Consider the following 14,385-nt stretch of genomic DNA (forward strand, 5'->3'; position numbering starts at 1 on the left):
CAAATAACAGTCAAAATTTGAACCCAGATTTTGCACTGCCACTTTTCACATCTTTTAAAGTTGAAGGTATCTTCTTGGTCTTTTTAAAAATTAAATTAGTACATTTTTATTATTAGCATACATTCCTAAATATAATTTATATAGCATGGAAACACCATGTAAACAACAAAACTAGGGTCCAACATACCTTTTCCTTTTGAAAGGTGACTTTGGCATGTCAGCCACAGGGATCATCTGTTCTCCTGGACGTACCCACATGATAGGACCATCATCACTATCTTTCCGACTCTCTAATTTTAGACTAGATAGTGTTCCCCACGGCAGTGTACACTAGAGAGAAATATTAAATTAAAACTGATTTCTGAAGTACATTTTCAAATATACTTTCAATTATAAGACTGCCAAAAAATGCATACCATCTAGATAGACAAACAGTATGCATTTTGTGGCAGCTCTTTTTATACACAGACACACACATATATTTATACACAGATATATTTATACACACACATGTACATATATACACAAACACACATATACACATACATGCTCATGTTTCTGGATATGGTTTTAAAAATCTGCCAGTTAATAATTTTCCTACTTTCTTTAGGTATTTAGTTTTCAAATAACCAATCCACATGTATTTATTAAGGACTTACTCTATTTATTTCTCCCTTAGAAATTCTGCAAAGTACTGGGAGATATAAAGACAAAAGTAAAACATTTCCTGCCCTCAAGTAGCTGACATGCTATCTGGGTGAATAGCATGTTCACACATGGCTAGATAAAAAATGCATACAAGGTAAATACAAGGAAAGAAATACAATGAAAATGGGGGAGGGCGGAAGTAATGTTATCAGAAGGGGGGTTGCGAGATGAGGAAAAAAACATCTCCAGTGGTGCCAAAGAAACAGAGATGAGAAAAGACTACATTTCAGGAAATGGGGGACAGCCTGACATGGGAAATAGAATGTGTGTGTGTGTGTGTGTGTGTGTGTGTGTGTGTGTGTGTTGTTACAAGGAGGTCAATTTGGCTGAACCACAGAAAGCATGAAGAGGAAAAATGTGTGGAAACGTAGATTAAGATCAGCTTGTAAAGCACTTTAAATGCTAGAAAAGTTTATATTTGACCAACAGGGAGCCATTGGAATTTTTTGAACAGGGAAGTGACATGGTCAGCCATAAGTGTTAGAAAAAGCTCACTCTGGCAGGAATGAAGAGGGAGACTGGAGTTAGGGAGACCAAACAGTAGATTACTGCAATAGTCCAGGTGACAGTTAATAAGAGCATGAGTGGAAATACAGAGATAGATGCAAGGGATGTTGTAAAAATACAATCAAGACTTGTCAAATGATTGAATAAAGATGAGGCAGTATGAAAAGTTGGGGGTGGCTTTGGGGCTGTGAATCTGAGTGACTGGAAAAGTAGTGGTACTTTTAAAAAACTTAGTAAAGTTCAGAAGAGGGGTAGATTTTGGGTGGAAGATACTAAATTCTGTTCTGTATATGTTGAGCTAATGGCACCTGAAAGATATACATTTGGAAGTATCCAAGAGACAGCTGGCAAAGCAAAAGTGGATTTCAGGAAAGAGGCTAGCTAGGGCTAGATAAAAAAAACTAAGAATCATCTGCATGGATATAATTGAAGTCACTCGAGGTAATGGAAATCACTGAGATAAGGGTACATATGAATATATAGAGGAGAAAAATCTTGACAGAGCTTTCAGGTAACAGCCACAGATGGGGTATAAGACATGAGTTATAATCCTGCAAAGGAGATTAAGAAGGATTGGCCAAACTTTAGGAAAGAAACCAAGAGAGAACAATGTCAGGAAAACCTACAAGGCACAGAATACTAGTATAGTCAACAGTGACAGTACTGATGAATGCTACAGAGAGGGCAAAAGAGAGGAGGGTTTAGAAAAGGCCACTGAATTTGACAATTAAAAGATCCCTGAAAACTTTGGAAAGAAAAGTTTCAAACTGACTGATGAGATCCAAAGTCAGATTACAAGGGACTAAGAAGTGAATGAGAGAAGAAAAAGTGGAGTAAAAGTATAGAAACAACTTTTTCAAGAAGTTTGGCTATGAAAGGGAAGAGAAATACAAGAAGATAGCCTAAGACTTTTAAAGTTGGTTTAGTTGGGGGTTTTGGGTGGGGGGAAGAGGAGGGGAAGGGCAGTGTGAAGAGTTATATATTCATTTTTCCCGAAATTACATAAGCTATAGCAATAACAATCAGTAAACATCAGAAGGAAGAATTTCCTGATCATTAGTAGATGCCTGTAAAAATGAAAAGAGAAGAAGTATGAGTTTAAAAAAAAAAACTTAAGATGTGCTTCATTCACTGATAATGACAAAAGAAAAGCAAATCCAAACTAAAATTTACCTTTGCTTGGCTCCCAACTGAGGAAGCCATCTCTTAGACTAGGACAAAACCTTTTGGTGGGAAAATGAGGACTAATGACTGGAGTGAAGGTAAAAATTAATCACTGAGGACTACAAAAGTAAAAGAAGCAACTTAAAGTGTCTTTTTAAAAAAATTTAACTTGCCTGATTTTTCCAGTAAAAATGAAACCACTTTATTTAATAAGTAACAAGTATCTAATAACAAATGCTTAAAATATGAGCCCTATTATGCCCAGTTAAGTGTGAGATGAAAAAGGGAGCTGGGGGGTACAGAGAAGAGGCAAATGAGACTGAAACACAAAAGGAGGAAGGAAAAGGGAGTTAGGGGAAGGAAGCAGAACAACAGAGAGATACCGTCTTCATAAGAAGGAAGAGATAAGCACATACAGAAGGATTAAAGGAAAGAAAATAGAGAGTGATTTCAGAAAAATGCATGTTATTCACAAGAAGTACAACTGAGAGAAATTCATGTTACATAATGCTATGGGATTAACTTAGCCTTTTGGTTTCAGTGTGTTAATCATTGACTTTTGAAATGCCAATTAAATGACTAGCCACTTAGCACAGATCATAACTTCCACTTATAATTAAATAACTACAGCAGCACACAAATTGTAAAAAAAAAAAAAATATTTTCTGGGATGTAAAGGCAATGAGCCAAGTACCAACACTTGGTTGGAGGTCAATAAATTTCAGCACAAGAAGAACTGGAGCACTCATTAAGCCAACCACTTTATGCCATTAAGTTAGAAGAAAATGAGGCCTACTGTAAGTTATGTGACCTTGCCCAATTTAATATAGCTAGGCAATAGTAAAACCAGATTTCAAAGTTCTCCTGATTTCCCTTTCCATCATACATAACTGCTTCCTCACTCCCCTCTGTCTCCATCTTTCTTTTAGTCCTGATATTTAGAGAGTTGATAAAATTGAGAGGAAAAGTGATTACTTAATGAAGAACTGATAAATACAGTTTACTGATGTGTTACTTAACTTCTCAATTATAACTTATTAGCCTGTTAGAAATGGAAAGTGGAGAAAATACTTGCTTATTTCTGTGGGCTCTGCTATTTTCTTCTAATTCAAACACTATTAAAATTTGAAGTATCACATGTAATCTTTAATCTTATTTCCAAGTAGCACCTTTAAATTATTATATTTAGTAAAATGAAAAATGTCAAGTCAATAGTTTGCAGAGTTATACATTAATTCTAAATGTACCATACCCCTCACATCATCATCCATCATAATTTACACTTGTATGATGTTTTAGTTCACAAAATATTTTCTTCACAATTACCCTGTAAGGTAGGTGATGAAAGCAGTATTATCCCCATTTTTCATATAAGGACACTGAAGTTGAAAGAGATTAAATAAATTTCCTATGGCCACACAACTGTAAGATTTACGAGTTTAGAGATTCAAACCTAGTCCTTTAACTCCCAAGTTCACTGCTCCTTCCACTGTGCTATGCTCATAGAGAATTATTCTATACACATAAATACATTTCTGAAATTTCCCTTACTTTTAAAAAAGGTGAATCTTCCAACATGTCAAGAAACTCTGGAAAATAATCTCCCACTTCCTCATCCACTGCTCCTACCAAGCTGATCTGTCGCATTGGGCCAGCTCGATATGTACCATGGGAATAGGTTCTTTTTACCTAAAAAGAAGAGTATGAGTTAGTATCATCTTATGTTTATTTCTTAACACTCAAGGGGAAATAAATGGTATTTTTTATCATTAATAATTAATTCTGCCCTCTTATGAAATATAGTAATACTGCAAACTGAGTATAAAATATATTTTATTACTATTATTACTACTACCTACTCCTAGCTAGCTAGTGCTTTGCCAAATTCTTTGTTAATATTATCTCATTTGATACCTCACAACAACCCTGGAAGGTAGGTGCTATTATTATAACACCCACTTTAGAGATGAGGAAACTGAGGCAAAAAGATTAAGAGACTTGTCCAGGGTCACAAAGCTAGTGTCTGAGGCTGATCTGAACTCAGGTCTTCCTGACTCCAAGTCTAGTATTTCATCTACTATTCTACTTAGCTGTATTAGAAAATGTTTTGGAGAAGTGAAAACTAAAAGGAAAAGTTTTTGTAGTATATTAATGGTTTGGTAATAGTAAGACCTCAGTACAAGCCCTATATAACTGAAAATTAACATTCCTTATAGAGAGCAACCTTAAAAGTAAAAAGGAACACAATTAGTATACTGATCTATTTTAGTTTTATTTATGCTTTCAAAAACCATTCATTTCTACTAATATATTTCATTCTTTTAAGGAAAAGAACCTAAGCTTGTTCAAACTGTAGATATACTCTAAATGAACAAGGCATAGTATCTTTTCCTAAAACAACAAATAATTATCTACAAAACAAATACAAGCATAATTGTTTCCTTCAGTTGGTGAGTTCCTTCCAGGAACACCATTTTAGAGCTGGAGCCAAAGCCATCATCCTCCATTCTTCTGAATTTACAACCTCTGTACTTGTGAAGCTCTGGGATCTGCCATCATGACTGAGCCACCTTCTCTCACTAGAACTTTCCTGAGTTCTTGGGCCTTCTAGCCCTGGAATACTCCTCTGTATCTCTGGCCTCCTCCCACTGACAAGTTCCTTTGAGGGGCCTCCACTCTGATAATGCACCCAAGTACATTCCTCTCCTTGACAGGGCTTCCTAATCTCTGTAAGTCTCTCACCTCCACTACCCTTCAACTCTCCTTTATATATTGTCTTCCCCCATTAGAATATAAATTCCTTGAGGGCTAGGACTGTCTTTTGCTTCTATTTACACCATTAAAGCTTAGCACAGCAACTAGCACCTAAGTGTTATAACAAATAACAAATAAATATTTGTTGCTTAACCTTGGCCTTGCCCAGTTTCCACTTGATTAATATTCAGCATTTGTTGTAAAATGCCAATATAGTAGCAAAATTCTGTTCAAGATTTTCTAAGATTCAGACTATATATTGCAAACAACATGAACTATAACAACAATCCTAATTTAATAAAATACTTGCATAACTAGTATTTATATATTTGAGAGAGGTAGAGAGAGAAGGGGAGGGGAAGCAAGCACACTTTAAACTTTGCAAAAGCACTCTACAAACATCTCACTAATCCTAACAACAATCCTGGGAAGTAGGTGTACTTAATCCCTATTTTACAGATGAGAAAACTGGCAGAAAGAGGTTAAGTGACTTGTCCAGGATCATACAGCTAGTATCTGAGGCAAAATCTGAACTCCAGTCTTCCTGACTTCAGGTCAAATTCTCTGTCCACTACAATACTAATGCAGCAAACAATGTTAACTATGACACGGTATTATAGTTAACCTCTAAACCAAAATTTGCCTAGCAGTATTACAAATTTAAGGTTTAATGAATTGTGATAAAAATTTTAACACAGGGATAAACATGCACCCCAAGATAATAAATGCACACCTCTCCCCAAGAATTTGGAAGTTTCACATCATCTTGAATCTATTATATTGTTCATCCAGTTCCCAAGAAATGAGGAATACTTGGAGTTTTCTATTCTATGCATCCTAACTAAAGTCCATCTATTAATTTTAATTGTAAACAACATTAAATATTCTTCTGGCTTAAGAGTTTGGATATCAAAGCCTGAATGTTTCTGATTTTATAATTAAGACTATAGGAAAACAGGATTCATGTCTGAAATGTGTTTTATAATAAGCTTTTGAAGAATAAATCTATTCTGTTAAGACAGGAATACATTGTTTTTTATGATTCTCATTATTTACTATAAGCCTCAGCTCTGTATTCTAATATTCTGCTAATAATTCTAAGAAAATTTGAGAGAAACCATCTATATTGTAAGTTAAGTAAAAATAAAGAACTTCCATTTGTACAACATTTGTAAATGTTCTAAATTCTCATATGATACTAAGCTAAATGGTGGAAGAAGCACTGGCCCAATTTATCTTTCTGGACCTCAGTTTCCCTATGTATAAAATGATGATCTTCCAGGTCTTGTCTAGTTCTTATATTCCACAAAGCTTATCAAATTAAGACACAGAAATTAACAACTTTTATTTCCTATAAAATGAGATATTTGGATGAAAAGAAGTCTACTGTCCCATCTAACTCTAGATCTAATAAAATGTAGGCTAATATTCCTCCTAGAAGACAAAGAAAAGGACTTCAGGAATTCCTCGCCTCTCTTCAGGTTATCAAAGAGATAAAGTGTTCCTTAAAAGAGTGAAAGAGGGCGGCTAGGAGGCACAGTGAATAGAGCACCGGCCCTGGAGTCAGGAGGACCTGAGTACAAATTCAACCTCAGATACTTAACACAAAACTAGCCATGTGATCTTGGGCAAGTCACTTAACCCCAATTGCCCTACCTTCCCCCCTCCAAAAAGCAAAAAAAAAAAAAAGGAAGAAATCTTTTAAGTTTTCCTGGAAAAAACAAGTCTCAAAAACCAAAAAAGAAATCCAACTTGTCAGGTGTTCTAAAGGTAGAATGAAACACAGAAGAAAGGGTAAGCACAAATCACTTGGCACCAAGTCATAAATATGAGGCTCTTCACATAAAGAAGAATGGGGAAACAAGAGGGAGGAAACAACACCCTCTAACAAGGAAGCAGCTGCTTTCCAGCTCCAAGAAATATTAAGGTGAATCCGTATCAGGAGAGAGATCACTTAAGGTCAGAGGAAGAGGAGTCAAATAGTAGGGATTGGTGACTTCCAGGGAAAAGGCATTGAGAAAGCTATTTATAAGACTCATGTTAACAGTAGAGAAGTAGGCTATCCTCTGACAGTATGTATCCAATATATGACAGATATGACTTCACAGTTGCCAAAAAGACTTTGCTAAAGCACAGGTCTGATTATATTACCTCCTTGCAGTGGACCGTGCCTCTCTATTCCTGACCACCTAGCCACAACAAGAAAGATGATAACAACAAACTTCCAGAGTGATATATTTCTGCTTAACAGGATTAAATACAATTTTCTGTTTTGTATTTAAAACCCTTTACAATCAGACTGCAATCTACCTTTCCAGACATTATTTATGTCTTTCACATTTTACAGTCTGACCATACTGGTCTACTTTCTATTTAGCAAATTCTAATTCTGAGCTTTTTAAGGTTGTCTCTCATACTTCAAATACAGATTTTCCTCACCTCCTGGACCTTTAATCCCTAGCTTGCTTCAAAACTCAGCCCAAGAGCAACCTTTTTTAACTGAAGCCTTTCCTAATTGCTAGTGCCCCTTCCATTTCCTTGTATTTACTTTGTATATGTTTAGTATTAATTTCAGTAGTTTTTCAGTCTTGTCAGATCAGACTTCACAAAGATACTGGAATGGTTTGCCTTTTCCTTCTCCAGTTCATTTTACAGATGAGGAAACTGAAGCAGAGTTAAGTGACTTGCCCAGGGGTCACACAGCTAGTAAGTGTGTGAGGTCACATCAGAACTCAGAAGATGAGTCTTCCTGACTCCAGGCCCTGTATTTGATCCACTGTGCCGCCTAGCTTTTTTATTTATATATGGACATACAGGCATACTTCATCTTATTGTGCTCCCCTTTACTTCCCAGATACTGCATATTTCACAAATTGGCGGTCTCTAGCAACTATATCAGCGCCATTTTTCCAACAGCATATGCTCACATCATGTCTTTGTGTCACATTTTGGTAATTCTAACAATATTCCACATTATTATTATATCTGTTATGGTTATCTGTGATCAGTGATCTTTGAAGTTATTATCTTAATTGTTCTGAGATGCCATGAACCATGCCCATTTAAGACACAGTGAACTTCAATAAATGTTATGTGCTCTGATTGCTTCACTGACCAGTTGTTTCCCAGTCTCTCTCTATTCCCTGGGACACAAGAATACTGAAATTAGGCTAATTAATAACCCTACAATATAAAATAATTAATAACCCTAAGTGTTTTTACATGAAAGTCAAGCCATGCAGCAAACTTCACTGTCTTATTTTTATAAGATAACCTTAAGGAACCACCAGCTTGATCAGTCAGCAGCCATCAACATAGAGGCAAAACCACAAGCAAAAAGAGTATGACTTGGTGAAGATTCAGATGATGGTTAGCCTTTTTTAGGAATAAAGTATTTTTAATTAAGGTTACATACATTTTTTTTTTTTAAGCAATCAGGGTTAAGTAACTTGCTCAAGGTTACAGGGCCAGTTATTTCTGGGTGTGGTGCTGAGTGTCCGAGCCCGGGATTCGATCTCCAGGTCGTCCCAACACTGGAGCCGGTACTCTTACTTGCTGAGCCACCTGGCCGCCCCTAAGCAAATGGGGTTAAGTAACTTGCTCAAGGTTACACGGCCAGGTGTTTCTGGGTGGGTGCCAAGTGTCTGAGCCCGGGATTCGATCTCCAGGTCTTCTCAACACTGGAGCCGGTGCTCTTACTTGCTGTGCTACCTGGCCGCCCCAGTTACATACATTTTTAAGACATTAATACCATTGTACACTTAATAGTTTTAGTACATAGTGTACACAGTATAGTGTATAAATAGCATAAAAGTAATGTACTCAGAAACCTAAGAATTCATGTGACTCACTTTATTGCAATATTTGCTTTATTGCAAACCCGCAGTATCTTCAAGGTATGCCCATATATGTCTATACACTTAAAAGTGTCTCAGTTGAATGCAAGTTCCTTGAGAGATTTTTTCTTTTTGTCTTTGTATCTTCACCACCCAGCACAGTATCTGGCATATGATAAGGTACTTAATAAATGCTTGTTGATTGAACATATTTTAACAAAACTTGCATGTGTAAATTATGACAATTTCTAGTGATATGTTTTAAGTGTTTGTTTTAAATATTACATGAAACTACTTCAGTTGGGTCAATACGAAAAACTTAAAAATAAGACAGGGTAGAGGGTCTGAAATTACCAAAGATCTTAGAAAGAAGAGAACTCAAAAAACATATCAGCACTGGCAGATAAACAAACAAGTAAAATATGAAAAACAGAAGGGAATAGAGTCTCCAGATCAAGTAAGACTTCCTTTATCAATAAATAAATACTGAATGACAAAGAGATAAAGTAAATTACAGAAAGTCACACAATTCTTAATGTTTTTTTAAAAGTATTCCTTTATTTTAAAATTAGTACAAGTTAACTTCAAAGTAACTGCAAAATAAGCCTAAAAAAATATGAGAAAACCCTTGCCCTAAAGCCTATATTCCTCCTTACAAATGAAAAGAAGTATGAGTTATGAAGAAACGCCTCGAATATTTTTAAAAATTTTGGTAGAAATAATTTAATCAAATCACAACAGAGAAGAAATTCTGACAATATGGTTATCTCACACTATCTTATCTATTATTCCCAAAGCAGCGATAGCAATTCTTAAAACTGGAACAATTGAGCTCAATTTCAATCTGCTTTTGATAATTCTAATTATATGCCTAAGATAATTATTTTATTTTTATTTTATGCACTTCTCCCATCTCTTGATCTTACTGGCCCACTCCTAGATTTTGCCACCTAACAAGAGATTCAGGGATTGTTTTTTCTTTACTATACAATTTGTCAGGGTATGGTAGGATAAGAAAAAAATTGTAGCAAATAAAGTGATGATCACTGCTTAGCACCATAGGATTGCCCCAAATTGTTTACATTAATAAAGAGATTCTTAGGTGTCTGTTTTGACACCTAATCTGTATCTGTCTGTTTGACAGATATATTTCCAATCTTTCTAATTTTTGCTAATGGCTATTATCTTTATGACATGATAAATTAAGATTATCAAACTGTGCCTAAACCTGAAAATTTTGCCATTAGACATTAACGAGCAAAAACATTTAGCCATAACAAAGGCTCTCAACATGCCACTTGTTGAAAGTTATAAGGACAAATAGGGCTAGGAAAAGATACTGGACTTCCAGATCCTGTGAATTTAGGGGATGCTATTCTATGGGACAAATGCACAAAGGACTCCAATTCCTTCAATATAAGAATTCTGAAAAATTAACTGTTCCTAGAGACAAAATGCTAATTATATTTTCTATCTTTGCCTTCAGGACTCTCAAAACAATAAAAAAATATATTATTAAAGCATATTCCATTAATTATTTTAGTGCCTAAATACTTCTGCATGCTTAAAATTTGAGTTTTTCAAGAAAAAACAAAAACAAAGAGATTAATCCAATGGTAGAAATTAGCAAAAATTAATCAAGTTCCATAATTAAACACAGTTTAAAGCTTAAACTTTAATAGTGTAGAACATTTCCTTAATATGTACAGAAACCACCTGAATAAATTTCAGCAGATGTGAATATTTAACATTTCTTAAAATGAGAAAGATTTCATAGACTTAGAGCTAGAAGAGAAATTTTACAGTAGGTCCTATAGTCCAATTACCTCATTTTACAGAAAAGGAACATGAATCCAGAGAAGTGATTTGCCCAATGTCACCCAGGTCACATAAGAAGTAAATAACAGTCAGAATTTAAATACAGGGTCTCTTATGTCAAATCTAGCAAGACTTCAATGTACATTGTGCTTTTGGGCCATGAGTTTTTGTTTTGTTTTTCAACTGATACTACTCACATTACTTCCCTATATATTTTATCTCTTCCCTTACTTTTGTGATAGAATAACATAACTTTTCTAAACACACCCCTCTCCACAAATACCCATGACAGAAATTACAAAATCTCCCTCTCACCATTGCTTAGAGCAAATAGTAAAGATGTTCAACAACTATTTACACACATACTTCTTTCATCTTCCTCCTCTTTTTTTGCTGCTGAGAAGCTACAATAGACTGACAGAATAGAAATTAAATGTCACTATGTAATTTCCTATATCCTTTTCTCCCCTTTTAAAGGTAAAATATGTTCCTTAAAAGGGAACCAATATAATTAGAGTAAATAAGTAACAATGGCCAAAGACTAAACTCAAGATCAAATACTTCCAGTAGCTTTCTTAACCAACCTTTTTTAAACATCCAAAAAAATCTAAATGAAATACAGTATACAGAATATTTGTAACAGAAGTCTAATAATTACATCATCGACTTGAAAACTTCTAATACAGAAATAAATTGATAAATCAAGACTTTGGAAAGTTAAGGTTTTATTGTTCCTCAAGCAAGTTTTGTTATTCTTTCTAAAAAGAAGTCTTCGCTTTTCATCCAGAGATTCCACAACTGCTACCATATCCAAAGAAGTTACTGACTGAAAGAAAATACACACATACACAAATGTTCACAGAAGCATTAAGTGAGATAACAAAAAACTGGAAACAAAATATGTACTTAAGAACTGGGGAAGAGCTGAATAAATTGTGGTTTAATTGTAAGAGGATATTACAAATAACTAAAAATGAAGATTTCAGAGAAATGTGTTTAGGCTCATCTGATGTGATACAAAGCAAAGAAAGCAGAGTCAAAAGACAAGAGTTAAAAAAAAAGGCAAGTGCTGGTCATATACAAAAGTCTCCTTACAATCAAATGACAAGCATTTTCTTGTTTTCAAAGAGCTTAAATTCTATCAGGTGAAACATCAATTTATAAACTCTCTGGGGAAAATATACTTTGTAGAAGGATTTGTTCTGGAAGACGTATGTTGCACCCAACAAAAAAAAAATGTATGTATGTACTTTTTTTTTAAGTACCTTATGAGGTTGTTGTTTGTCCTTCATTCTGGAAGAGAACCATGACATCAAGAAGGAAATGTCATGATTTACAAGTGAGTTAGATTTAAGTGAGGGAGGGCTGTGCAAAGTCACCAGCCTCATTCTATCCTCCAGAGCCATCGGGGTTCAGTGAAAAGACAGAGATCAGGACAACTAGAAATGGCCCCAGATGCAATGGGAGGCGTTAGCTAAGGTCATGAAGACAGCTGAACATCTGATAAATGAAAGTACCACAAGAGGGAGCCACTCCCCATCAAATCTAAGAAATCTTCCAAAGCTATAAACATTTCTTCAAAATGAAAACAATTCATTTCAAAGTTCCCCATCCAAAAATCTTTACATGGGCAGTTGCTAAAATAAGTTTAGGCCATCAAAAGATAAACTATGCTACTGTCCCTTAAGGGAATAAGGGACAAAGAATAGGAATGAAAAAGAAATAACCAAATATATAATAAATATTTGGTAAAGGATATAAGATTACATCAGCTTCACAAATGCTTTGGAGTCAACCAGATTTGAACTTTTGAGCAAAGAAAAGTCTTTATACATCCACTACCTTGCAAAGTCTACTCTTTATAAAAAAAGGATATAGTGGTTGCAAGCACCTAAAAATCTAATAAGCAAAGGCAGAGTTGGAGGCTCAGGAAAGAAGACTTCCCAAAAGTCTCAAAGCAAATGAAGGAGAGGGGAGATATATGGAAATAAATCTTGAAGTCATGATTAACTAAATATATCAACTGTCAATTAACAACTTGGAAAGAATTAACATGAATTCAATATAGGTCGCACATAAATACAAACTGGAGTTGTTTAAAGTCTTACTAGGGCATATAATCTCACTACTGGGAAAAGATGGTAATGAAGGTACAATATATTTGGAAGAAAAGAATAACAAAAAAAAAGAGCAGAAACAGTAAAAAAAATTTAAAGCTTTATTTTAAATTAATTAAAATTTTCATATTCAATGCAATTTTACATGGCAATTTGGTTTCTTTTCATTATGAAATCAATATATTTTAAGCCTTTCAGATGATATTTTAGGAGTGTGGAAACAAAGCAAGAATGTGAAAGGATTTATGGGTCAACTAACAGAGGCAAAAAATATGTTTCAATTCAACAAACATTCTGTGAGTGCCTACTACAAATAAAGCATTATGCTAAAGGTGCTGGAGAGTCCAAGGGAAAAAGAAAGTAAGTTCCTGGTTTCATGGAATATTCTATTGTGAGCTTTCAATCTTACTATTCTGTTTTCCCACAGGTCCCAGAATGACATTATTCATTGCTTCAATTTATAATTTAATTACAAAAACAATGAAGAATTATTCAAAGATAAAGATTAGTGTTATAACTAAAGACAAGACTCTGGGGAAAATCATTTTTATCTATCTATTCTCATATGATTTTATAAGATCAAAGAACTTACAGCTGAAAGAAATCCTAAGAACTAGACCAGGGTCTTTACTTTGGTATTATTTTATGACCTTTGAACTGAAGAAGTTAAATAATTTACCAGGTTGCACATCTTTCATAAAGTTTGGTAATAACCACCATTATCATCACAGAATTAAAGCTTGTTTAATATTTTTCTCTTGAATGTCTCCAAATTTGCAGTTACTCAAGGAAATAAATGAAAATGAGGAAATGTATAGGAAAGGTAAAGTGTGGTTTCTCAGAGACTGTTTGTTAAAGTAAGTCCTTAGGCCTTAGGCCTAAGTTTCCATTTTTATTGGAAATTATGTGACTTTGAAACTTTAGAAATCTTTCGGTATAGTTGCTCTATTCTAGTCAGTCCTCCTCACCCAGCTTACCATGAAAGAGTTAAATTTCTATAGAACTGCAAGAATTGCTGAACAAGACTGCAGATAAGGGGAAACAGGCAGTAGCCTTGAGAAAGAGGCTCAGTCTGTGGTTCCCAGAAAAACTCCTAGATAATACTAAAAATAATGAATGGAAGGAGCTGTCAACAGCAGGTGGCTTTGACCAATCAAGGGACAGACAGTAGCCTTGGGACCCTCAAGTCCAGATAAGAAAGTATCAAGGGTAGACTGAAAGGGGGGGTCCAGTATTATGAGGTTGTAACACACTGACGTAATGGACCTAATGTATTATGTAACAAGATTAGAGCCTCATTAGTAATAATTATGTTAATAATATTCATAACCCTTGCTTATTTAACCCAGCTTTAGTTTCCATAAGGCCGCCTCCTCTCTCTCGGCGCTGTCCCAGAGACTGGTCCGCCCGCTTCTCGCGAGATTCTAATAGATCTTTCTACCTTCATTTTGAGAGGTCTCCAAGTAGTCAATTTGGGTTAG

The 14,385-nt window shown here is 34.9% G+C and overlaps 1 protein-coding gene across 3 annotated transcripts in view; it reads right to left on the bottom strand.

Annotated features, from left to right (window-relative positions):
* LOC138176035 (lysine-specific demethylase RSBN1L-like) overlaps positions 1–14,385 on the bottom strand; it is an 86,411-nt gene that overhangs the window by 12,441 nt on the left and 59,585 nt on the right. For 2 of the 3 annotated variants that reach the window (XM_069106773.1, XM_069106771.1), the window contains exons 4-5: positions 3,931–4,068; positions 188–330 (exon numbers count right to left, since the gene is read on the bottom strand). In XM_069106773.1, the coding sequence (XP_068962874.1) occupies positions 188–330; positions 3,931–4,068 (281 nt within the window). The remainder of the gene's footprint in view (positions 1–187; positions 331–3,930; positions 4,069–14,385) is intronic. The other variant, XM_069106772.1, reaches the window with a different exon arrangement.

This window comes from Petaurus breviceps, unplaced genomic scaffold (assembly GCF_028583685.1).
Source record: "Petaurus breviceps papuanus isolate PSGF00001 unplaced genomic scaffold, PetGlider_PUasm1.0 80, whole genome shotgun sequence".
Taxonomy (NCBI): domain Eukaryota; kingdom Metazoa; phylum Chordata; class Mammalia; order Diprotodontia; family Petauridae; genus Petaurus; species Petaurus breviceps.